This window comes from Pongo pygmaeus, chromosome 16 (genome assembly GCF_028885625.2).
Source record: "Pongo pygmaeus isolate AG05252 chromosome 16, NHGRI_mPonPyg2-v2.0_pri, whole genome shotgun sequence".
NCBI lineage: Eukaryota > Metazoa > Chordata > Mammalia > Primates > Hominidae > Pongo > Pongo pygmaeus.
The window spans coordinates 107449355-107473131 of NC_072389.2; the positions used below are offsets into that span (position 1 = coordinate 107449355).

The window sequence follows — 23777 nt, forward strand, 5'->3', positions numbered from 1 at the left end:
TGATAAAACATTAATCTCCTTGTACATCTCCATCAGAGCTCTTGGATGACCAGGTGCATTGTCAATGAGCAGTAATCTTTTGAAATGAATCTTTTTTTTTTTCCTGAGCAGTAGGTCTCAACAGTGGGCTTAAAATATTCAGTAAACCATGCTGTAAACAGATGTGCTGTCATCTAGGCTTTGTTTTTCCATTTCTAGAACACAGGCAGAGTAGATTTAGCATTATTCGCAAGGGTTCTAAGATTTTCTGAATGGTAAATGAGCACTGGCTTCAACTTAAAGTAACCAGCTGCATTAGCTCCTGATAAGAGGGTGAGCCTGTCCTTTGAAGTTTTGAAGCCAGTCATTGACTTTTCCTCTCTAGCTATGAAAGTCCTAGAGGGCATCTTCTTCTAATAGAAGGCTGTTTCATATATATTGAAAATCTGTTGTTTAGTGTTGTCATCTTCATCACTGATCTTAGCTAGATCTTCTGGATAACTTGCTGCAGCTTGTACATCAGCACTTGTTGCTTTACCTTGCACTTTTATATTATGGAGATGGCCTTTTTTTTTTTTTTTTTTTTGAGATGGAGTTTCACTCTTGTTGTCCAGGCTGTGCAGTGGCATGGTCTTGACTCACTGCAACTTCTGCCTCCTGGATTCACACAATTCTCCTGCCTCAGCCTCCCAAGTAGCTGGGATTACAGGCACCCACCACCACGCCCAGCTAATTTTTTTATTTTTATTTTTGTATTTTTAATAGAGATGGGGTTTCAACAACCATATGGAGTTGGCCATGCTGGTCTTGAACTCCTGACCTCAGGTGATCCACCTGCCACTGCCTCCCAAAGTGCTGGGATTACAGGCATGAGCCACTGCACCTGGCCCCAGAGATGGTTCTTTTAACTTCATGAACCAACCTCTGCTAGTTTCAAACTTTGCTTCTGCAGCTTCTTCACCTCTCTCAGTCTTCACAGAATTGAAAAGTTAGGGCTTTGCTCTGGATTAGTCTTTGGCTTCAGGGAAACTTTCTCCACATCAGCAAGGAGGCTGTTTCACTTCCTTACCATTTGTGTTCACTGGAGTAGCACTTTTAATGTCCTTCAAGAGCTTTTCCTTTGCATTCACAACTTGGGTAACTGGTGCAAGAGGCCGAGCTTTTGGCCTATCTGGGCTTTCAACAGTCCTTCCTCACCAAGCTTAATCATTTCTAGCTTTTGACTTAAGGTGAGAGACTTATGACTCTTCTTTAAACTTGAATATTTACAGGCTGTTGTAGGGTTATTCATTAGCCTAATTTCAATGGTATTGTGTCTCAGGGAATAGGGAAGGCTGAGGAGGAGAGAGATTAGGGAGTGGCCGGTGGAGCGGTCAGAACAGACAACATTTATCGATAAAGTTCACTGTTTTAAATAGGCATAGTTCATGGTGCCCCCCAAAATTATAATAGTAGTATCAAATATCATTAATCACCGTAACAGATACAATAATAATGAAAAAGCTTGAAATACTGCAAGAATTACCTAAATGTGACACAAAGACATGAAGTAAGCCCACGCTGTTGGAAAAACGGCACTGACAGACTTGCTTGACACAGGGTTGCCACAAACCTTCAGTTTATAAAAAATGCAACATCTGCGAAGTGCTACACAGTGAAGCACGATAAAACAAGGTGTGCCTGTGTGTATATACAGTCATGCACTGCACACCAGTGGTCTGGCCAACAACAGAGCACATACATGACAGTGGTCCAGTAAGATTAGAATGGAGCTAAAAATCTTCCCATTATTCAGGTGTTTGTGGTGACGCTGGTGTAAATAAATCTACCATGCTGCCAGCTGTATAAAAGGACAGCACATACAATTATGTACTGTACGTAATACTTGATAATGATAATAAACAACTATGTTACTGGTTTATGTATTTCCTACACTATACTTTTAATTGTTATTTAAGGTGTATTCTTTCACTTACTTTAAAAAAAAAAGTTAGTTGTAAAACAGCCTGAGGCTGGACTTTCAGGAGGTATTCCAGAAGAAGGCACCATTATCACGGGTGATGACAGCTCCAAGCGTGTTACTGCCCCTGGAACCTTCCACTGGGACAAGATATGGAGGTGGAAGACAGTCATATCGATAACCTTGGCCTTGGGTAGGCCTAGGCTACTAGGCTGATGTACGTGTTTGTGTCTTAGTTTTTAACAAAAAAACTTAAAAGTAAAAAATTTTTGAAGTTTTTAATAGAAAAATGTTTATAGAATAAAGATATAAAAAAAATTTTTGTACAACTATAATGTATTTGTGTTTTAAGGTAAGTGCTATAATAAAAGATTCAAAAGTTTTAAAATGTCAAAAATGTATAAAGTAAAAAAGTTACAGTAAGCTAAGGTTAATTTACTATTGAAGAAAAAAATTATTTAAATTCAGTGTAGCCTAAATGTACAGTGTTTATAACGTCTACGGTAGTAGACACTAATGTCCTTGGCCTTCACATGTACTTACAACTTACTCACTGACGCTCCTGCAGCAACTTCCAGTTATGCAAGCTCCATTCATGGTAAGTGTCCTAAACAAGTGCACCATTTTTTATCTTTTATACCTATTTTTACTGTACCTTTTCTATGTTGAGATATGTTTTGATACACAAATACCTTACCACTGTGTTACAGTTGCCTACAGTATTCAGTACAGTAACATGCTTTACAGGTCTGTAGCCTAGAAGCAATAGTCTAGACCATATTAGCGTAGGTATGTAGTAGGCTCTACCACCTAGGTTTCTGTAAGCACACTTGGTGATGTTCACACAGTGAACAAAGGGATAATCAGTGGTCCCATAGAACAGAATTTATAATCTAGAAACAGACCCACATATACATGTCCAACTAATTTCTAACAAAGATACAAAGGCAAGTCAATGGTGAAATAATGGCCTGTTCTCACATCATTTGATGTGTGAATAATTAGACATTTAGATGCAAACAATGAATCTTGACCTAAATGTCACATCTTACACAAACAATGAACTCAAATCAGATCTTAGAACTAGAAAACTTTTAATATAAAACATAGAAGAAAATCTTCATGGCCTGTACTTAGGCAGAGCTTATAGATGTGATGCTAAAGCATGATCCATAAAAGAAAAAAATTGAGAAATTAAACTTTACTGTATTTAATAACTCAGGATGAATGGGAAAGTAAAGATATTACAAAAAATGAAAAAGCAAGCTACAGACCAGGGTAAAATATTTGCAAATCATATATTCCTCCAAGGGCTTGTATCTAGAATATATAAAGAATTCTCAAAACTCAACAGCAAGAAAACAAATCACTCAATTAAAAATGAGCAAAAAGACTTTGGCAGACATTTAACCAGAGAGGATAAATGAATAGCAAAGAAGCACATGAAAAGATGTTAACATCATTAGCCACTAAAAAAATGTAAAATCAAAAGATAATGAAATACTACCACACACCTATTAGAACTGCTTAACAAACAAAACCTGACAATATCAAGTACTGGCAAGGATGTGGAACATCTGGAACTCTTTACACATTGCAGGTGAGAATGCAAAATGGTGCAGCTGCTCTGGAAAACAGTTTGGCAGTTTCTACAAAGTTAAATATTTAATTATCATATGACCCATTCCCAGTTATTTAACCTAAAGAAATGAAAACTTCTATTCACACAAAAACCTATACACTGATATCTACAGCAGCTCTATTCATAATCACCAAGAACTGGAAGCAACCCAAACACCCTTCAATGAGAGATTGGATCCACAATGGCACACTAGTCAGTGATAGAAAGGAACAAACTATCAACACTTGCAGAACCATGGATGCATCTCCACAGCACTGTGCTACGCGAAAGAAGCCAGTCTCAGAAGGCTCAATACTGCATGGCTCCGTTTACATGACATTCTGGAAAGGGCAAAACTATGGTGATGGGGAGCGCATTAACGGTAGCCAGGGTTAGGAGTAGGAGGAGTGTGTGACTACAAAGAAGCAGCACAAGAGAACAACAGAATCATAACCATCAAGCTGTACACACAACACACACACACAAAGAGTTAATTTTACTGTATTTTTTTTAAAGAAGTTGTTGGTTTACAGTAATAAAATTGCCTTTTTTTCCCTGCTTTTTCAAGAAAACATCTCATCCTTAAGACACAGACCCAATGCCAGCATTTTGTGAAGTCTTCCCCCTGTAACTCAGGGAGAGTCAGCAGCCTGGATCATATTTTCATGGAACTTTGTTCATATCTCTACCCTCATGTTTACTTATCTTCCGCCCCCTACTAGACCAGAAAATTCAAGTTGATTCCCAACTGGATTATGATCAGGTAAACAAATATATATTGAGTGTATAGCACATATACTAGACATTCACTAATGTTTATTTTTGTATTGCTAATACTCAAATGACAAAGAATTAGAATATTAGTACTATAATATTTATCACAGTCAATCACTCACCTAACATATGTGAGATTAAATCTAATAGGCAGTTGGAAGTCCAGCTGAATTGTAGCACATTGATGGTATCTGCCAATAGCATCCTTGATTTTTATGTCAATCTACAAATTAAATAATGTTTGCTTAGAGAGAGTAAGTATTTTTCTTTTACATTTTGCTGTTTTGAAGCGTGTGGTCGACTCACTTTAGGGCCATAAAATGCTCCATCTCCTGGGTTCATTTTCCACGGTTCTCCGAAGTCCATCAAGCTGTTCTGCAGTTGCTTTTTCAAAAGAAGGAAAAAGATACAATTATACATTGTATCTTTTTTTACATACAGCTCATAAAAGTTACTATAACTCTTCATTACAGTCTATGTTAGTTCAACATATATTTATTGAGCATCTTTTACATTCAATAAACTATTGAGCAGGGACTACACAGAGATGATTAAGGTGGCACCTGCTCTCAAGAAACATAAACATTTCCGTTGGGGAGAAAAGATCATATATAAATTGTTCCAGTGAATTCCAGGTAGGCATTAGGGATGGGACGCTTTTGGCCCTCCTCCCAACACAGGCCCCCTATGCCCTACACATCAACCAGCTTCTGCCTCCTGGCGACGGGCCTCCACACATGAAAAAGCAGGAAAGCCTTGATCACACTCCCTCTTCCACTAGGAGTTTGGGTGGGTAAGAAGGCCAAGAGGGCAGGCCTCACTGCTTCTTTTTTGCCTTTCCTTCACCTCTGCACATGTCTGGGAGGGTCACTTATAATTTATAGGGGTGTGGAAGCATGAGGCTCCACTTTTGTCTTCAGCCTAAGCCACTACATGCCTTCAACTTAGCTTGTAGTGAAGATGTTCCACATTGAAGGAGAGGGTGCAAGTGTGTATTAATGAAAAATTTCCCAGAGTCTTCCAGTATTCCCGTGAATCCAGCTTCCCTGGGAAGCATGTGGGCATTCCTAAGTCCTTAGCCAAAAGTACTGCCAAAACATGAGCCAAACTCCCGTCATCACCTCCAACATACGGGTGCCCATGAGGGGCAGACTTGGGAGTGACACGCCTCATGGGGAAATCAGAGCCGTGGCACAGTCTTAGGGCCAAAGCTGCCATCATCAAGAAAGCTGACTCCTGGAGTCCTGGCAGCCTTTCCCAGGACCTCAGTCAGGATCTGATCTTGAGAAAGATGGAGATTTTATTCCTGGGATCCTAGGAGTGTCCTGCATAGGCCTGATCTTACAGAAGCAGCTCCTTTTCTACTTAGGACCAGAGAAAGCCACCCCATGGAGACACTTCTTGGGCCTGGAGGCCGCGCTCCCCTGTTCCACTCTTTCTCAAAGGAGAAGGAACACAGGTACATGTTTCCAGGACAAATGAGGCCTTCCTACAGCAGATACCAAGTGATGGAAAGAATTCTGGAGACTGCAAGAAGCTAAAAAGCCAAGGAAAGGCCAAGTTTTGGAGAAGAAGATAAAGCAGGGGTTACTGCTGCTCCTCGGGCCTTGGAGGACACAGGACAGGAGGGCACAGTCGGAGCTGCCAGAGCCGAGAGAGCATCGGATTCATGCAAGATGTGTCTCTTTCAAACCATTTCAGATACTTCAAAAGACAAAATATTTAACTGCTCATCTCAGTGATTTCCAGGCCAGGGTTAGTTGTTGCAGAGAAATATCTCAAAAGTGGAAGCAGGTCCATCCAGTCGCACCCCTGGGTGACCTCAGGCTTGGCTGCTAAACTATTTACCCCCATTAATTAAGAAAAGAGCAAAAATGCTGGGACTTCCAGCCTGTCCTCCCCATGCCAGGTCTACACCTGGTCCATCCCTTTTTCAGCTCCCCACACCCCACCAAGTTTCAAATGAATGGAATAATGACAATAATACCAACACCTAACATCTACTGGGCACTTACATGTGCCTGGCATTATGCCTAACACTCCGTGTCAATTACTTCATTTAAGTTTACCCTCAGGAAGTGGGTGTTATCGCTACATCACCACCACCGCCACCACCATCGTCGTCATCATCACCATTTCATGCTGGACCCTGAGGTTTAGAGATCTTCTATAATTTACTCATGGAGATAAAGTACTTTCAGACTTTAAAGTCTGGAGCAAAATGGCTCCAGAGCTGAGCTCTGTGTCCTCATTTCCTCTTCCTGCTTCCGCATGGCTGTTAGGTAAACTGAGGCTGCATCTTTCCCAGGGTAGATAGGCTATCTCATTCGGCCCTCTTCATCCATGCAGTGGATGTGGAAGAAGAGCTTAGGATGGGCATGGGTCAGTGGGGAGGAGAAGGCCCTGCTTAGAACTGAAGGCTAAACTGCTTCTGTGCAGCCTCTGCTCGGCTTCTGTGCCTATTAATCACGTAAAAATAATTGTTACACTATTAATCCAGGGCTTCTCTCATTCTTATTTCTCGTATTGGTGTGTTAAGCTCCCGTGAGTACAGCAGTCCCCCTTATCTGTGGTTTCATTTTTCTCAGTTTCAGTTACCTGCAGTCGACTGCAGCCTGAAAATATTAAATGGAAAATTCCAGAAATAAACAACTCATAAGTTTTAAATTGTGCACTGCTCTGAGCAGCAGGATAAAGCACCATCCTCCTCTGTCCTACCTGGGATGTGAACCGTCCTTCTGTCCAGAGTCTCCATACTGGGTGCACTGCCCACCTGCTAGTCACTTGGGAGCTGCCATGTTTATAAAATCAACTGTGCAGTATCACAGTGCTTATGTTCAATCACCCTGATTTTCCTTAACCATGGCCTCAAAGCACAAGCACTGTGTTACTAGCAATCTGGATATGCCAGAGTGAAGCCACAAAATGCTTCCTTTAAGTGAAAAGGTGAAAGTCATCCATTTAATAAGGAAAAAAAAATCCTGTGCTGAGGTTGCTAAGTTATGGTTAAAAAAAAATCTACTATCCATTGGGTAAGTTGTGAATTAGTGAAGAAGGAAAAAGAAATTCATGCTAGTTTTGCTGTTGCACCTCACACTGCAAAAGTTCCAGCCACAGTGCATGAACAGTGCTTAGTTAAGAAAAGAAAGGGCATTAAATCCCAGCACTTTGGGAGGCCAAGGCAGGAGGATCAGGAGGTCAGCAGACTGAGACAATCCTGGCTAACACGGTGAAACCCCGTCTCTACTAAAAATACAAAAAATTAGCCGGGCGTGGTGGCGGGCGCCTATAGTCCCATCTACTCGGGAGGCTGAGGCAGGAGAATGGAGTGAACCCGGGAGGCGGAGCTTGAAGTGAGCCGAGATCGCGCCACTGCACTCCAACCTGAGCAACGGAGCAAGACTCCGTCTCAAAAAAGAAAGGGCATTAAATTTGTGGGTTGAGGGCATGAACAGATACGTGTCCTAACCTGATTGCCATCCATTTGGTACCATCCAGGGTTTTGGGCATCCACTTGGGGTCTTATTCCCCATGGATAAGTTGGGACTATTATATTCCAAGAAGAGGAGAACTAACAGGCAGAGCAGGGTGTCTGGCCATGACACCATCCTCATTTTTAATAAAAGCGAACACAGGAAACACACTATATCCTTTGTGTTTATTAAGAAAAAAAGCAACGTGATGAGCTCCTTATCTTGGTTTTGCAAAGCTTAGATGTAATGTCTTTGAGCATGGGTATCTTCAGACAGACACAGGGCAGGGCATGACAGGACATGACTATGAAGGGGACCCCAGCATCAAGTATGCACATCTACATCTAGACCATGCAGCCCTGGAACTCTACAGTCGGACTAAGATGACTCAACAGGCAATGGTTTAAAATAAACCACACAAACTGAGAGTTACAGCAATCAGAGGATTTCTTTAAAATCCTGGGCCAGCTATTAGTGACCAGCACTGAAGGACTATAAATAAAAGCCAGATATGAACTTTAAGTGTGAAGCAAATGTAAGGTATTATTATTATCACTGTCACAAAGAAAACGGGATAACCACATTCTACAACCTATTTATCTATCTCATAATTTCCAGGTTCAAAATTTCTATTACAAATTATTGCATCCTGCTGTGAAGATGTGCAGCCTGTCAGGTGTTTTCCATACGACTAAAATGAAGAGGAAGCACAAGGTGTGTCTCTTACCTTCTCAGCCTCATTCCACATCTCAATCTCTCCTAGGAAGTTTTCCGGCCTTGTTGACAGGTTTAATTGAAAGGAGAAGCCAAATGTTGAGTAAACAGATTGCAAAAACTGCAAACACCCCTTTATTTCTTCTTCAATCTGAAATCAAAGCAAATGAAATATTCAAATAGAACATCAAATTCATTTATGTTTTAAAAAATAAAATTCTTCACGTCAGACAGAAATAAAGCATGTTTTTAATGGAGTACAACTGATGATCTTGTTTTGGTTGTTCATCCAATCCTGAGTTGAACCTTCGTTTGAGTGCTAGGCACGTGCAGGCTGGCAGATTCTCCAGGCCAGTGCAGGGAATGGAGAAGGAGTAGGCGAGGCAACTGTACTGTGAAAAGGCAGCGCCACACACAGGAGAGCGGCAAGGAAGGGCTGCCCAGAGGAAGTGAGACTGAGCTACAGCAGGGGACAAGCAAACGCTCTGCATGGAGTGGGAGCTCAGGAGCTCTGTGAGCAGAGGACACACTGAGTTGAAGGCTCAGTGGACAGAGGAGCAGACTAAGTCGGGGGGCTGCATACGATGGGATGAAGGGCAGAGGGGCAGTGTGTAGGTGAGCAGACTAGAGGCAGGCAGGGGCCAGAGAAAATTAAGTGCTTTCAAAGCCAGGAGAATGCATGGATTTTTTAGGCTGAGAACAATGGGGAGGCAATGAAGGGTTTTTGTTTTGCTTTGTTTAAGCAGGGGACTAACATGACTCTATGTGTTCTTTCACAGTATGTGGAATGAATGGAATGAATTGGCAAGATTAGAAGAGAGCCCCATCAGGAAGCTGGCTGAGTCAATTAGGAGCAAGATGACGGTGGCTTAAACCAGAGAGAAGCAGCTGAAATGCAGGGAATTTGATGGATTTGAGACATCAAGTCTTTCGTTCATTAACTGCGATGGCTAGTTTTTTGTTTTGTTTTGTGTTTTGAGACAGTCTTGCTCTGTCGCCCAGGCTGGAATGCAGTGGTATGGTATTGGCTCACTGCAACCTCTGCCTCTTGGGTTCAAGCGATTCTCATGCCTCAGCCTCCCGAGTAGCTGGAACTACAGGTGCTCGCCACCATGCTCAGCAAATTTTTGCATTTTTTTTTTTTTTTTTAGTAGAGAAGGGGTTTCGCCATGTTTGCCAGGCTGGTCTCAAACTCCTGGCCTCAAGTGACCCACCTGCCTCAGCCTCCCAAAGTGCTGGGATTATAGGCGTGAGCCACTACACCCCATTTTTTTTAAGTTCCTGGGTACACGTGCAGGATGTGTAGTTTGTTACATAGGTATATGTGTGCCATGGTGGTTTGCTCCACCTATCAACCCATCACCTAGGTATTTAAGCCCAGAATGCATTGGCTATTTATCCTGATGCTCTCCCTCCCTCCGCTTCCCTCTGACAGGCCCCAGTGTGTGTTGTTCCTCTCCCTGTATCCATCTGTTCTCATTGTTCAGTTCCCACTTATAAGTGAGAACATATGGAATTTGGTTTTCTGTTCCTGTGTTAGTTTGCTGAGGATAATGGCTTGTGATGGCTACTTTTAAGTGTTAACTCGACTCAGCTAAAAGATGCCAGACAGCTGGCCACCCTTACATTTATTTCTGGGAATGCCTGTGAGGGTGTTTCTCAAAGAGATGAGCATCTGAATCAGTGGAATGGGTAAACAACTTCCACCCTCACCAATGTGGGTGGGACTCATCCAATCTGTTGAGGGCAGGAATAGAACTCAAAGGCAGAGGAAGGGCAAATTCTCTCTCTTTTTGAGTTGAGACATTTATTTTCTCCTGTTCTCAGACATTGGAGCTCCTGGTTCTCAGGCCCACCAACTCTGGGACTTACTACACCAGCTCCCTCCTCTGCTCACCCCACTGAGGCTTTTGGCCTCAGACTGGGAGTTATACCATCAGCTTTCCTAGTTCTCCAGCTTTTTTTTTTTTTTTTTTTTGAGACGGAGTTTCACTCTTGTTGCCCAGGCTGGAGTGCAACGGCACAATCTCGGCTCACCGCAACCTCCACCTCCCGGGTTCAAGCGATTCTCCTGTCTCAGCCTCCTTAGTAGCTGGGATTACAGGCATGTGCCACCACGCCTAATTTTGTATTTTTGTACAAAATACAAAATTTGGCTAATTCTGTATTTTTAGTAGAGACAGGGTTTCTCCATGTTGGTCAGTCTGGTCTCAAACTCCCAACCTCAGGTGATCCACCCACCTCAGCCTCCCAAAGTGCTGGGATTACAGGTGTGAGCTACCATGCCTGGCCTTTCTCCAGCTTTTAATTGGCATATCATGGGACTTCTTGGCCTCCAAAATCAAGTGAGCCAATTCCTGTAATAAATCTCCTCGTATATCTATATATCCTGCTGTCTCTATGTCTTTGGAGAACACTGACTAATGCAAACATAATACAAACAATATAATAACTGCCCACATGCTAAGCACGGTGCAGGATGCAGGGGATTCAGGAAACAATGAAATTACCAGGAAGTAATAATATGATCAATAGGGCTTATAGATTTCCTGTTATCAGCCGGGCATGATGACTCATGCCTGTAATCCCAGAACTTTGGGAGGCCAAGGCGGGTGGATCACCTGAGGACAGGAGTTTGAGACTAGCCTGGCCAACATGGTGAAACCCCGCCTCTACTAAAAATACACACACACACACAAATTAGCCAGGCATGGTGGCGCACACCTGTAATCCCAGCTTCTCAGGAGGCTGAGGCAGAAGCTGGGAGGTGGACTGCAGTAAGCAAGATTGCACCATTGCACTCCAGCCTGGGTGGCAACAGCAAAACTCCATCTCAAAAAAAAAAAAAAAAAAAAAACAGATTTTCTGTCATCATCCTGCTATTGATTTCTACTTTAATTCCATGGGGTTGGAAAAAACACTTTGTATAATTTCAATTCTTTTAAACTTGTCGAGGTTTGTTTGATGGCCCAGGATATGATCCACCGTGGTTTAAATGTTCTGTGGGCACTTGAACATAATATGTGTTCTGCTGTTGTTGGGTGCTCTACACATGTCAGTTAGGTTCTACTGGTTGACTGTATAGCAGAGCTCTTCTATATCATTGCTGATTTTCTGCCTAGTTGTTCTATTCTTTTTTGAGAGAGGGGTGTTGAAGTTTCCGAATATAATTTTGAATTTGTACATTTCTCGTTTCAATTTATCAGTTTTTGCTTTACATATTTTACAGCTGTGTATTATGATGCCCACACATTTAGGATTGCTATGTTTTCGTGGTGGATTGACCCTTTTATCCTTATATAATCTCTATCTTTGGTAATTTTCTTTGAAGTCTGTTTTATCTGATATTAATACAGCCATCTTTGCTTTCTTTTGATTAATATTTGTATAATATTTTGCCATGCTTTTACTTTTAACCTGACTTTAGTGTTATTAGTTGGAGTATATTTCTTCTAGGAAGCATATAGTTGGGTCATTTTTTTTTTTTTTTTTTTGAGATGGAGTATCACTGTCACCCAGGCTGGATTGCAGTGGCATGATCTTGGCTCACTGCAACCTCTGCCTCCCAAGTTCAAGCGATTCTCTTGCCTCAGCATCCTGATAGCTGGGATTACAGGTGTGTGCCACCACACCCAGCTAATTTATGTATTTTTAGTAGAGATAGGGTTTCACCATGTTGGTCAGGCTGGTCTTGAACTCCTGACCTCATGATCTGCCTGCCTCGGCCTCCCAAAGTGCTGGGATTACAGGCATGAGCCACCTCACCCAGCCTGGGTCATATTTTTTAATCTACTATGTCAATCTCTTTTAATTGGTTTATTTAGACCATTTACACTTAACGTAATATGTTAGGGCTTTACACTGCCTTTTTGTTTCCTTCTTGTTCTCTCTTGTTATTCATTTCTGTTTTCTTTTTCCTGTCTTCCTATGGATTACTTTAACATTTTTTTGGAATTCAATTCCAATTTATCTATAGGTTCTCTTAGTGTATCCCTGTCTATAGCTTTTTTTTTTGGTGGTTTCTCTAAGTATTATATAACTTATCAGTCTAGATATTGTCACTTTACCAGCTCAGGTGAAGTACGGAAACTTTTATTCCCTATACCTTACCACATTTATAGTATAATTTTCTTAAACATTTCTTCTACATACATTTAGAACATCAGAAAGAACATGTGATTTTTACTTCAATGATCAAACATAATTTAGAAAACGCAAAAGGAGAAGGAAAATATATTGTATTTACCTGTTTTTATTTTCACAATCTTTTCCTTCCTAAAGTTCCCTGACTCCTCTTTTCATCATTTCCTTTCTGTTTAGAAAACTTCCTACAGCCATTCTTTTGGTGGGTCCAATGTCTTGATTTCCCCTCAATTCCTGAAGGGTATTTTCTTCAGACATAGAATTCTGGGTTGAAAATTCCTTTTTCTTTTTTCAGTCCTTTAAAAGTATTGTGCTACTTCCTTCTGGCCTCCAGGATTTTTGATTTTTGTTTTTTAATGAGAAATTGCTATCATTCAAATTGTTTTTCTCTTTAAAGGTAATGCATCATTTCTCTCTCATTGCTTTCAAGCTTTTTCTTTGTCTTTAGTTTTCAGTTTACTATGATGTATCTTGGTGTAGGTTTCTTTGAGTTTATCCTGAACAGTTTCTTGAATCTGCAGATGTCTTTTGCCAAATTTGGCAAGTTGTCAGCTATTATTTCTTTGAGTACTTTTTCACTCCCACCTTCAGTCTCCTCTCCTTCCAAAATTATGATGATATGAATGTTAGATATCTAGTTATATCCCACTGTTCTTAGGCTCTCTTCTTTTCTCTTTCAGTCAGTTTTCTCTATGTTTTTCAGATTGGGTAATTTCTGTTCTTGTCTTCAAGTCTGTCTTCACCATTCTGCTCATGCATCTATTCACTGAATGTTATATTTCTCAGTTCAAAATTTCCATTTGGTTCTTCTTTATATCTTCTATTTCTTTCCTGAGATCTTCTATTTCTTCGCTGACTTTGTAATTTTTGTTTGTTTCAAGTGTGTTAGTAATTGCTCATTAGTTAGTAATTGCATTTTTACGGTGGTTGCTTTAAAATCTCTGGCAGATAACTGTAACATCTTTGTTATCTCAGTGTACTGTTCATAGATTGTCTTTTTAAATTAAAGTTGAGATTTTTCTTGTTCTTAGCATGATGAGTGATTTTCAATTGCTTAAACCTGAACATTTTGGGTTTGATAATAAGCCTCTGGATCTTAAATGTTGTTTTAGCTGACTTCCAGCAGGGGGAGGACAGTACTGGCCAGTTACTGTCAGGTGGGAAAAGCAGTCCAAGCTCCTTTTGGAAAGGAAGTATGGGGAGAGGAGCTCCTCGTCACTTCTGGGTTGCATGGGTGTTCTAGCTCCCCCTCCACGGCCTTTACTACACACAGAATGCATGGTCTCATGACCAATGGGCAGTGAAAAAGTCTTATCATTCCACTAGACATCTTCTGACACTACTCAAGCAGGAGTGGAAGAGGCACCTCATTACTTCCAGGGGAGGGTGAAAGTCCAGGCTCCCCACATAGTCTTCACTGACACTGCTGGGTTGGGGGAGGGGGATGGGATCTTGTTAATGCAGGAGTAAAAGTCCCAGCTTCCTAATAAGCCTTCTCTTACCCATTCCAACAGGTATTGAGGTACTTATTTAGAGCCTGGTGAGAGTTAAAATATAAGCTCCTCAATTAGCCTTTGCTGGCATATAAAGGGCCACAGTTTTTTCTGTGGTGTCTGGCTGAAGTATAGTAGATATTATCTAAAACTTTTCTGTCTTTCTAGGCTGCCTGTTTCCTAGTCCTTTGGCTACAGCAAGCAGACTTCTGTTGGCCTGTTTTATCAATGCCTGTTGGCATTTGTTGGTTGCCAAGTCTGGAATATATGTGGCAAAAAAAAACAAAACAAAAACACCTAAGGAACTCACTACCATGTTGTTTCTTAGGTCCTGATGTCCATAGCCAGTGTGCCTTTTTTCTCACCACCTTTCAGAGTCTCGTGTTTGTTTTACATGTAATATCCAAGGTTTTTACTTGTTCTTAGAGGGAAGGAAAGGGAAAGCACCTACTTCATCTTCCCGAAAGCAGGTCTTTTTTGCTCATTGTTTAACTGGGTTGTCTGTTTTCTTATTGAGGTTTGAATATTTGTTAAGTACACTGGATTCAAGTCCCTTATTTGATATACGCCTCACAGTATTTTCTCCCAGTCTGTGACCCGTCTTTCCTGTCTCTGGTCAGTATCTTTTAGAGCAGAAGTTTTCAATTCTCAGGAATCCAATTTATCAACTTTTTTCTTTTATGGACTGCCCTTTGGTGTCATATCTGAGAAATCGTCACCTATCACCTAAGCACAAAGATTTTCCCCAATTTTTATTCTAGAAGTTTTGTATTTTTAGGTTTTATATTTAGGCCTGCGATTCATCTTAATTTTTTCATATGGTATGAGGTATGAATCCTCATACCTCATGTTTTGCATATGGATACACAATCATTCCAGCATCATTTGTTGAACATATTACCTTTCCTCCATTTTATTGCCTTTGAATCTTAATTAAAAATCAGTTGTCCATATATTTGTGTCTATTTCTAGACTCTGTTTTGATTTATCTATCTAGACCAGCATGATTACTGTAGTGTCTAATAATTCTTGAAATCAAGCATGGTGAACCTTCCAAACTTGTTTTTATTTTTCAAAGTTCCTTTGGCTATTCTAGGTTCTTGTGATTTCTACACGAATTTTAGAATCAGCATGTCAACTCTTACAGGGAAAACAAAGTCTGCTTGAGTATTGACTGGGATTGTACTGACTTTATAGATCAATTTGGGGATAACTGATATTTTCATAATATTTAGTCTTCCAACCCATGAACAAGGTATATTTCATTTATTTAGGCCTTCTTTAAATTTATCTCAGCAATGTTTTAAAGTTTTCACTGTATAGGTTGTGTATGTGTGTATTACTCAGCTTGGGCTGCCAGAACAAAAACCATAGGCTGTGTGGCTTAAATAAGAATCATTTATTCTTCACAGTTCTGCAGGCTGGGAAATCCAAGATCCATGTACCAGCTGATTCAGTTCCTTGGTGAGGGCTTTCTTCCTAGTTTGCCAATGGCTGACTTCTCACTGTGTCCTCACACGGCAGAGAGAAAAAGGAAGCCTCCGGCATCTCCTTAAAAGGGCACTAATCATATCATGAGGGCTCCATCTTCATGATCTCATCTATACCTAATTACTTCCCAAAGCCTCATTTGCAAACACCATCACATTGGGGGTTAGGACTTCAACATATAAATTTTGGGAGTCACAACTCAGTCCATAGCAACGTATTTGTCAGTCTTATCCCAAAGTACTATCATATGTTTTGAGATGCTATTATAAATTGTTTCTTAGTTGCAATTTCCAAGGGATTATTATTATGAAATGCATATACAATTCATTTTTGTATATTGATATTCCATACTACAATTTTTCTAAATTCACCTTACTTCTAATAGCTTTCTGTAGATTTCATCTAATCTCTACATAGATGATCATGTCATTTACAAGAGTTTTAATTCTTTCCAATCTAGGTGTTTATTATTTCTCTTTCTTAACTTACTGCATCAGAAAGAACCTGCAGTACAATGATCAGAGAAGTAATGAGAGAATCCTTACCTAATTCCTGATTTTAAGAGTAATGCATATTCAGACTTTCACTATTAAGTATGAGGTTAGCTGTAGGTTTTTCATAGAGGCCTTTTATCAGGTTAAGAAAGTTCCCTTCCATTCCTAGTTTTGAGAGTTTTTATGAGATATGGATGTAGAATTTTGCCAAATACTTTTTCCTGCATCTACTGAGAAGATAATATGCTTTTTGTCTTTTTGTTTTCTTTTTTTTAGTTTGTGAATGTAGGGCATTACAATGATTCATTTTCTAATGTTAAACTACCTTTTCATTCCTGGGATTCAGTCCATTTGATTAAGATGTCCTTCTTAAAAAATTACTAGATTTGACTTACTAAAATGTTGTTTAAATTTTTTGATTTTATGTTCATGAGAGATGTTCAGTAGTTTTCTTTTAACTTCTTTGTCCTATTTTTCTGTCAGAGTAATATTAGCTCATCAGCTTCATGAGGTGGTGGAGATTTCCTCCTCTTCAGTTTTCTGGAAGAGTATCTCTAGGTTGGTATCATTCCTTCTTTAATGTTCAGTAGAATTCACCAGTAAAACCATCTTGGCCTGGAGTTTTCTGTGTAGGAAGGTTTTTAACTATCAATTCAATTTCTGTAGTAGACACAGGGCTATTTAGATGATCTACTTCTTCTTGAGTAAAGTTTAATAGTTTTGTCTTTCAAAGATTTATCCATTTCATCTAAGCTGTCAAATGTATTAGCATAAAGTTATTCATAAAACTGCCTTATTTTTTAATATCTACAGAATCTGTAGTGATGACATCTGTCTCATTCCTGACATTTTTATTTGTCTTCTCTTTTTTCCCTCATCAGTCTGACTAAAGGTTTATCAATTTTATTGATCTTCTCAGAGAACCAGCTTTTGTTTTATTTATATTCTTTATTTTCTATTTCAGTGATTCCCGCTCTGCTCTTTCTAATTTTCATTCTTTTGCTTCCATTACATTGGGTGTAATTTGTTCTTCTTTTTCTATCTTAAGTAAAAGCTAAGTCATTGATTTTTCTTTTCTAATGCAGGTATTCAGTGCTATAAACATCTCTCTAAATACCACTTAAATGGCATCCTACAAATTTTGATGTGTTTTTATTTCATTTGTTATATAAAATTATCTAACTTTCCTTTGGATTTTGTGTCATCTATTTTTAATTCTATTGTGGTCAGTTAGGATTAGGGTTAAACATTAGGGTTAATTAACATTTTGTTTTAATTGCATCCCTTTCAACTTATTGAGACTTGTTTTATGGTCCAGAATATGGTCTATTTTAATAAATATTCTATGTGCAATTTCAAAGAACAAATACTCTGATCCTTTTATAGTTCATAAGCGTGATGACTGGGTGTACACACGTGTAAGATGTGCCTCCCTCACACCTCAGTACAACATTGGCATATTACCCATCCCACATGAAGCACATTGGATACAACACTGTCACATTACCCATCCAACATGAAACCAAAGAATGTAGATTCTGCTGTTGTTATATAAACATCAATTAGGTCAAATTGTTTGATAGTGAAACTTTGCATGGCAATTTTAACTTGAATTAAGACAAAAACTTTAATAAGTAAATTTTAAGTTCTAGGCAATATTGAAAAACAAAACATCCAGAATTCCACCAAATCCCTTAAAATACTCCACTTAATGGAATTTAGATTAATAAAATCACTGAAGGAATGTATTTCATGTCAAGAGATGATTAATCTATTGACCTAATTTAGAGAATCACAGCAGGTTAGAGCTGAATGAATCTCAGAGACTAGACCAAACATCTATGTTTCAGTAACTCTGAAAGAATACAAGATGTGTTCAGGGCATCACACTGAATTTGTGGCCACCCTGCTTCACTCTGTGTTATTGTTTACCTGCTCCACTGTGCAAAAGATGTGAGCATCATCCTGCTGGAATCGCCTCACTCTGGTCAAGCCACTGAGAGTCCCCGACAGTTCATTTCTATGCAGAACTCCAAAATCAGCAAATCTAATAGGCATTTCCCTCCAAGATCGTGGACGATGGGCAAACATTAGACTAGAAAAGATGTGGTAACACACAGCTTTTACACAGCACAGAAAGATTAAATAATTATCTAAATATAAAGAAATTACAATTAAGCCTCAAGATTCATAAACTCCTTATTCTAGTTCTTAGATCACCAGGTTAAAAAAAAATTCTTCCACAAATTAGCGAACCTTGCATTTACATCACTGCAGCACTCTGAGAAAGAAGCTTGTCTATTATCTCTTCCCAGAAATGCTGTTCCCTCCCCTTATCCACACAGTGAATCACCATTTACTGTTTATGATTCATTTCAAAGGCTACTTCTTAAATGAAGCCCTCCTAGACATTTCCCTAGACAGGGCTAGGCAGTTTCTCCTCAGGTTCCTGGAACACCTCAAACATGCCATCACTATGGCACTGGTCTTTCTATAACAGATTGTCTACATGCATGGCCCTGCCCACTCTGCTCATGAGCTCCCTGAGGGAATGGTTTGTGTCTTAATCACCTCTGCACTTCTAGCTCCAAGCACAAAAAGCACTCAACTATGTTCTCTGTTGAATGAAAGACTTCTCTCCTGCAGAAAGCACTCCTAGCTTCCATATCCCATTGCCTCTAAGCCACCATGGTCTTGCTTTTTTATTCTGAGGTATAAAAAGACAAACTTAAATTCTCTACTTTCATTATAGCTAAAGTATGAGGCTATAATTTTAAAGGATGCCTTTGAGAAAATGAGTTAAGAAATTGTTAACACAAGTGTTTTACAATGCAAAACACTAGCGTAGCTTCTACCTTCTGTTTAGAAAGAGAGGATACAGAATGTTTACATACCAGTATTCCTAAAATAATAGTTATATATATTTTTTACATGACATCATCATAAAGTTAAATTTCTACTCATCTTCACTTAAAATGGCAAAGAGCTTTCTTCAGTGTTCAGTTATCGGTTTTAATAATTATCTTCTAGGTAAATTTACTTGAAACTATGTATGTTGATAATACAAAAACTATGATTGTTGGGATTGTTTTTTGTGGACAATTATGCCTATCCAGTTTCAGTTGTAAAATACATTTGTCTTACAAGGTTGAATTTGCATACCAACTTTATGATAATTAGTCTTTCATAGAATCAAAGACAGCATTGATTGTAAAATGTATCTTTATTTTATGTGCTACAAAGAAAGAAAATAACCTATTAATTAAATTATGATATAATGCTAATTATGATATAATGCTAAATTATGATATAATGCCACCAACCATAAGATGCATTTCAACTTCAGAAATGTTGAAATGTGGAAGAAAAATGGTATCTTGGAATCAGTGAAATCCAGAAACCCATTGATTATGACCTCATTGATCTTGTTATAATCCACCCAAACAGTATGAAAGAACTAAATATTCTGCAAATATGAACATTTGAAGTGCATTACTATAAGAAAGACAAATATTATAAAACATATAAAATTGACACATAACATTTTCCTTTAATCAGCACAAAAAAATGGAATGGTTACCAGCTAACATTCCATACCTGCCAAAGATCAAATATATTTTCAAAAGTAAATCCATTGTCCAGAATGAAACAACTTAGTAAAAATTAGTAATCACCATTCTTCAGATTAAAGGGATTCTTTCATTCCACAAAGCATTAAAAGCTAATTGTGACGAAGTGTGCTACGTGCTCTCATGAAAAGGCCTGCTTCGCTTTTAATACTCACCAGTGCCCTGGACAATTCATGGGTTTGAGGGCAAAAGTGTCCTTTTCAATCTCAAAGGTAAACATGTTCTCGCTGTAATGCTGCCAGTGGCCCGAGGCTTCCCAGAGTTTACTGTTGTACATATTGGGAGAGAGCACCTCTGTGAAGTCCCGTTTGTGATATTCCTCCTTCAAGATACATGCATTCAACATTAACATCTGCTAGGGTAGATCACAATTCCATGCAAAGTAACACTATGAGCAAATATTTTCAAATTGGGCTCATGTCCTATATTAATTCATGATTAATGTACCCTCAGTATTAGGTGTGGTGGTTTCTGGATCTTGAAAGAAAGATTTACATATGCTCAGTATAATTTCTATTGAGTATATTTATTTTATAGCATATAACAGTATATAGTACATAATGTTTTAGTTCTTTGAAAAGTAGTAACTGAAATACAATATATATAGAAACTCACTGTAACTACTCCAAAGTCCTTCTAGATAAACAGGTTTTTTCCTATTATTTAAGAGGCAGAAAAAAATTTATAATTTAATAAGCCTGAATGCCATGTTGCATGTTATAATTTTGATTTGTTTAGTTTTAAACAGAAATGAGAATTTTAGTGTATAACGATTTAAGTAGTTGATATTATTAAGTCATGAGCTGGCCTCTCTCCCTCCCTACCTATTAACAGCTTCCCTAATTGAATCACTGGAGACAGGAGAAGAGAGTTTTTTTCCAAGCAAAGTTTTAGCTTTATTTAAACTTTCTTTAAAAACAAAACAATTAGGTGATCTTTGTTAGGTAAATATTTTATGTCCACTTTCCAAAAATGCATATTCTGCTGTTGTTTTACAAATGTCAATTAGGTCAAATTGTTTTGACAGTATTTGATAGGGACCCTTTACATGACAGTTTTAATTTGGATGAACACAAAAACCTGAAGTAAGAATTCTGAGAATCCTCAGATTCTCAACATTTGTAAATCACTTAATGGACATCTGGCACAAATCTAGAATGCCACATATACTTTGAGCAAATTTGAAAAACTGTTTTCACAGCTAAAAAAACATAAAACATAACATTTTAAGATTACTAACAACGGTTTTATATAACTGAAAGGAATGTTGTCTGTTATTCTTCATCAGGGCATCTTGGCAGTCCATGGTAGACAGCTTAGGTCTCGGCCATTCAGTGAGCTGCTTTACCTACCCTTTGTTTTTACTAAATTAGAAAACCTTAACAGGTAGGGTGTGGTGGCTCACGCCTGTAATCCCAACACTTTGGGAGGCCAAGGTAAGTGGATCACCTGAGGTCAGGAGTTTGAGACCAGCCTGGCTAACATGATGAAACCCCATCTCTACTAAAAATACAAAAATTAGCCGGGCGTGGTGGCGCACACCTGTAATCCCAGCTACTCAGGAGGCTGAAGCAGGAGAATCGCTTGAACCCAGGAGGTAAAGGCTGCAGTGAGCCAAGGTCACGCCATTGCACTCCAGCCTGGGCAACAAAGCTAGACTCCATCTCAAAAAAAGAAAGAAAATGTTTAACAAAATGATGTCATTAAGAATGGCAGTGATTATTGGCTATTTCAGATGGTTCCATATATTCAGATTAAACAAGGTCCCAGAAATTAAGGGTTAGTGTGTGTGTGTGTGTGTGTCAGGGTGTGTGTGTTCGCTTTTACTAAAAACTACTTTTAAAGTCTAGCTCAGGAGATACTGCTCAATGCATTTTTAATTCACTCTGAATGCAACCACGTCAGGAATGTATGTCTTCTTGAGATGTTTAGAAATGATTTTAAACTATCCCTGCAATGCACTGAATGTTTGTGTCTCCCCCAAAATTGTGATATTGATACCTTAACCCCAAGGTGATGGTATTAGGAAGTAGGGTCTCCGACAAGTGATTAGGTCATAAGGGTAGAGCCCTCATCAATGAGATTATTAGTGTCCTTACAAAAGGATTCGCAGAGAGCTCTCTGGGCCTCTTTCTGCCATCTGAGGTTACAACAAGTCAGCAGTCTGCAACCTGGAAGAGGGCCCTCACCAGAACCCAACCATGCTGGGACCCTAATCTTAGTCTTACTGCCTCTAGAACTGTGAGAAATACCCTTATGTTGTTTATAAGTTACCCTGTCTAGGGTACTTTGTTATAGCAGCACAAACTAATGAATATAATCCCTATGAGATGAAGTGTCAACAACTACTATATTTTTACATAAATATATAGGAAATATCTATATATAAGATATTATGCTGCTGTATCTCTCCATATTGTAATACACATATTGTTTTGTCTCTCACACACACATATAAATAACAGACAGATAAAGCAAACTGGCAAAATGTTACCAATTGATGAATCCAAATGAAGGAAATATGGATGTTCATTGCACTGCATTTTAGTTTTTCTCTAGATTTGAACTTTTCAAGAGAAAAAGTTGGGGAGTAAAATATGTCTCATGCCATGCCATTAATTTCGTTCTCTAATGCTGGGAAAGAGTAAACTCTCAGTGATTGAGCAGTTCACAGCTCAGTCCAGTCTCCTGAAGAAATCCAGATAACTCATCTGGAACATTAAAAATCATATTTCATCCCGGAAATAATAGTTTAGGTTATTGAAGGAGCTGAATTTCTACCCATACCTAGTGATCTGGCCACTTAAAAACATCTAAATAGCTTCTAAGAATCAGTGTCATAAAATTGTTTTCAAGTAATTTCTCATTGTAAAAAATAAGGCAATTCCACATAAACAGCTCCTTTCCAAAACCCCATTAAAATAAGAGTAAAGAAAGTTTTTATAAGAGCATAAATCTACCAGGACAAAGAAAATAGGAGAGAAGATGAATGCTATAGTAATTTAGAATCTGCAAAGTAGGTGATCAAGTGTTAATTGCCTCAGAAGACCTAGGAAAGCCAAAACTAAATTGGCAGTGGGAGAAACCCAGAAGCAAGCTACTTTAACTAGGTATAGATTTCTAGGCTTCGCATTACTAAGGCATTGTTCCTGTCTTCTGTTTTTCCGTGTTTCCACTGAAAATTTCAATGCCATTCTGATACCCAGTCCTATGTCTGTGGCTTTTTTCTCTCTGGAAACATTTAGGATATTTTCTTTATCCTTGGAGCTTTGGAATCTTTCGATAACATGTTTTGGTGCCCAAAGTATGTTTTCACCAAAAACTGAGACATGCTTGGGAGTTGAGATTGTCCCTTGCCCATTAGGGGCTCCCTTTACTATAGAACTGATAGGCAGAAAAGGACTTAACTACCCTTGATCCCAATTACTTGGGGAAAGACTTACTACCCTTGATCTCAGTTACTCGGGGAAAGACTTACTACCCTTGATCGCAATTACTGGGAGAAGTTGTATTGCTTACAATGGAGTAAGAAGGACTATGTCTGGAATTCAGTGGGGAGCCTTCGATATCCACACATCTAGCAACAACCGTCAGTGGGAACCCCGAAACCCCACAAAGAGCATTACTAAAAACTTGGATCCTAAGGACAGACTGGGGCCATCCACTATTATTGGTTTAATTGTATTCTCCAAATAAGATATTTTGAAGTCCCAACTCCCAGTACTTCAGAATGTGTCCTTATTTGGAAGTAGGGTCTTTATAGAGGTAATCAAATTAAAATGAGATCATTAGGGTAGATCCTAATACAATATGGCTGGTCTCTTTATAAAAAGGAGAAATCTGGACACAGAGACAGATGCACACAAGGGGAAGACAATGTAAACATACACAGGGAGAACATCACGTGAAGACAGAGGATGGGAATGATGCTTCAACAAGCCAAGGAACACTAAAGATGACTGGCAACCACCAATAGCTAGGAGAAGGCAAGGAAGGAATGATTCCC

General features: G+C 39.0%; 1 protein-coding gene and 1 non-coding gene across 4 annotated transcripts in view; one reads left to right on the top strand and one right to left on the bottom strand.

The window, feature by feature from the left end:
• TARS3 (threonyl-tRNA synthetase 3) overlaps positions 1 to 23777 on the bottom strand; it is a 70462-nt gene that overhangs the window by 12177 nt on the left and 34508 nt on the right. For all 3 annotated transcript variants that reach the window (XR_008494075.1, XM_063653081.1, XM_054450444.1), the window contains 5 exons: positions 19927 to 20093; positions 18075 to 18237; positions 8535 to 8672; positions 4641 to 4718; positions 4457 to 4557 (listed from right to left, as the gene is read on the bottom strand). Coding sequence is in view for 2 of the 3 variants with exons in the window: in XM_063653081.1 (XP_063509151.1) it covers positions 4457 to 4557; positions 4641 to 4718; positions 8535 to 8672; positions 18075 to 18237; positions 19927 to 20093 (647 nt within the window). In the remaining variant the exon portion in view is untranslated. The remainder of the gene's footprint in view (positions 1 to 4456; positions 4558 to 4640; positions 4719 to 8534; positions 8673 to 18074; positions 18238 to 19926; positions 20094 to 23777) is intronic.
• On the top strand, positions 17517 to 17616 carry LOC129014934 (small nucleolar RNA U13). The gene has a single exon (XR_008494451.1). It is a non-coding gene; the product is annotated as a small nucleolar RNA U13 (small nucleolar RNA).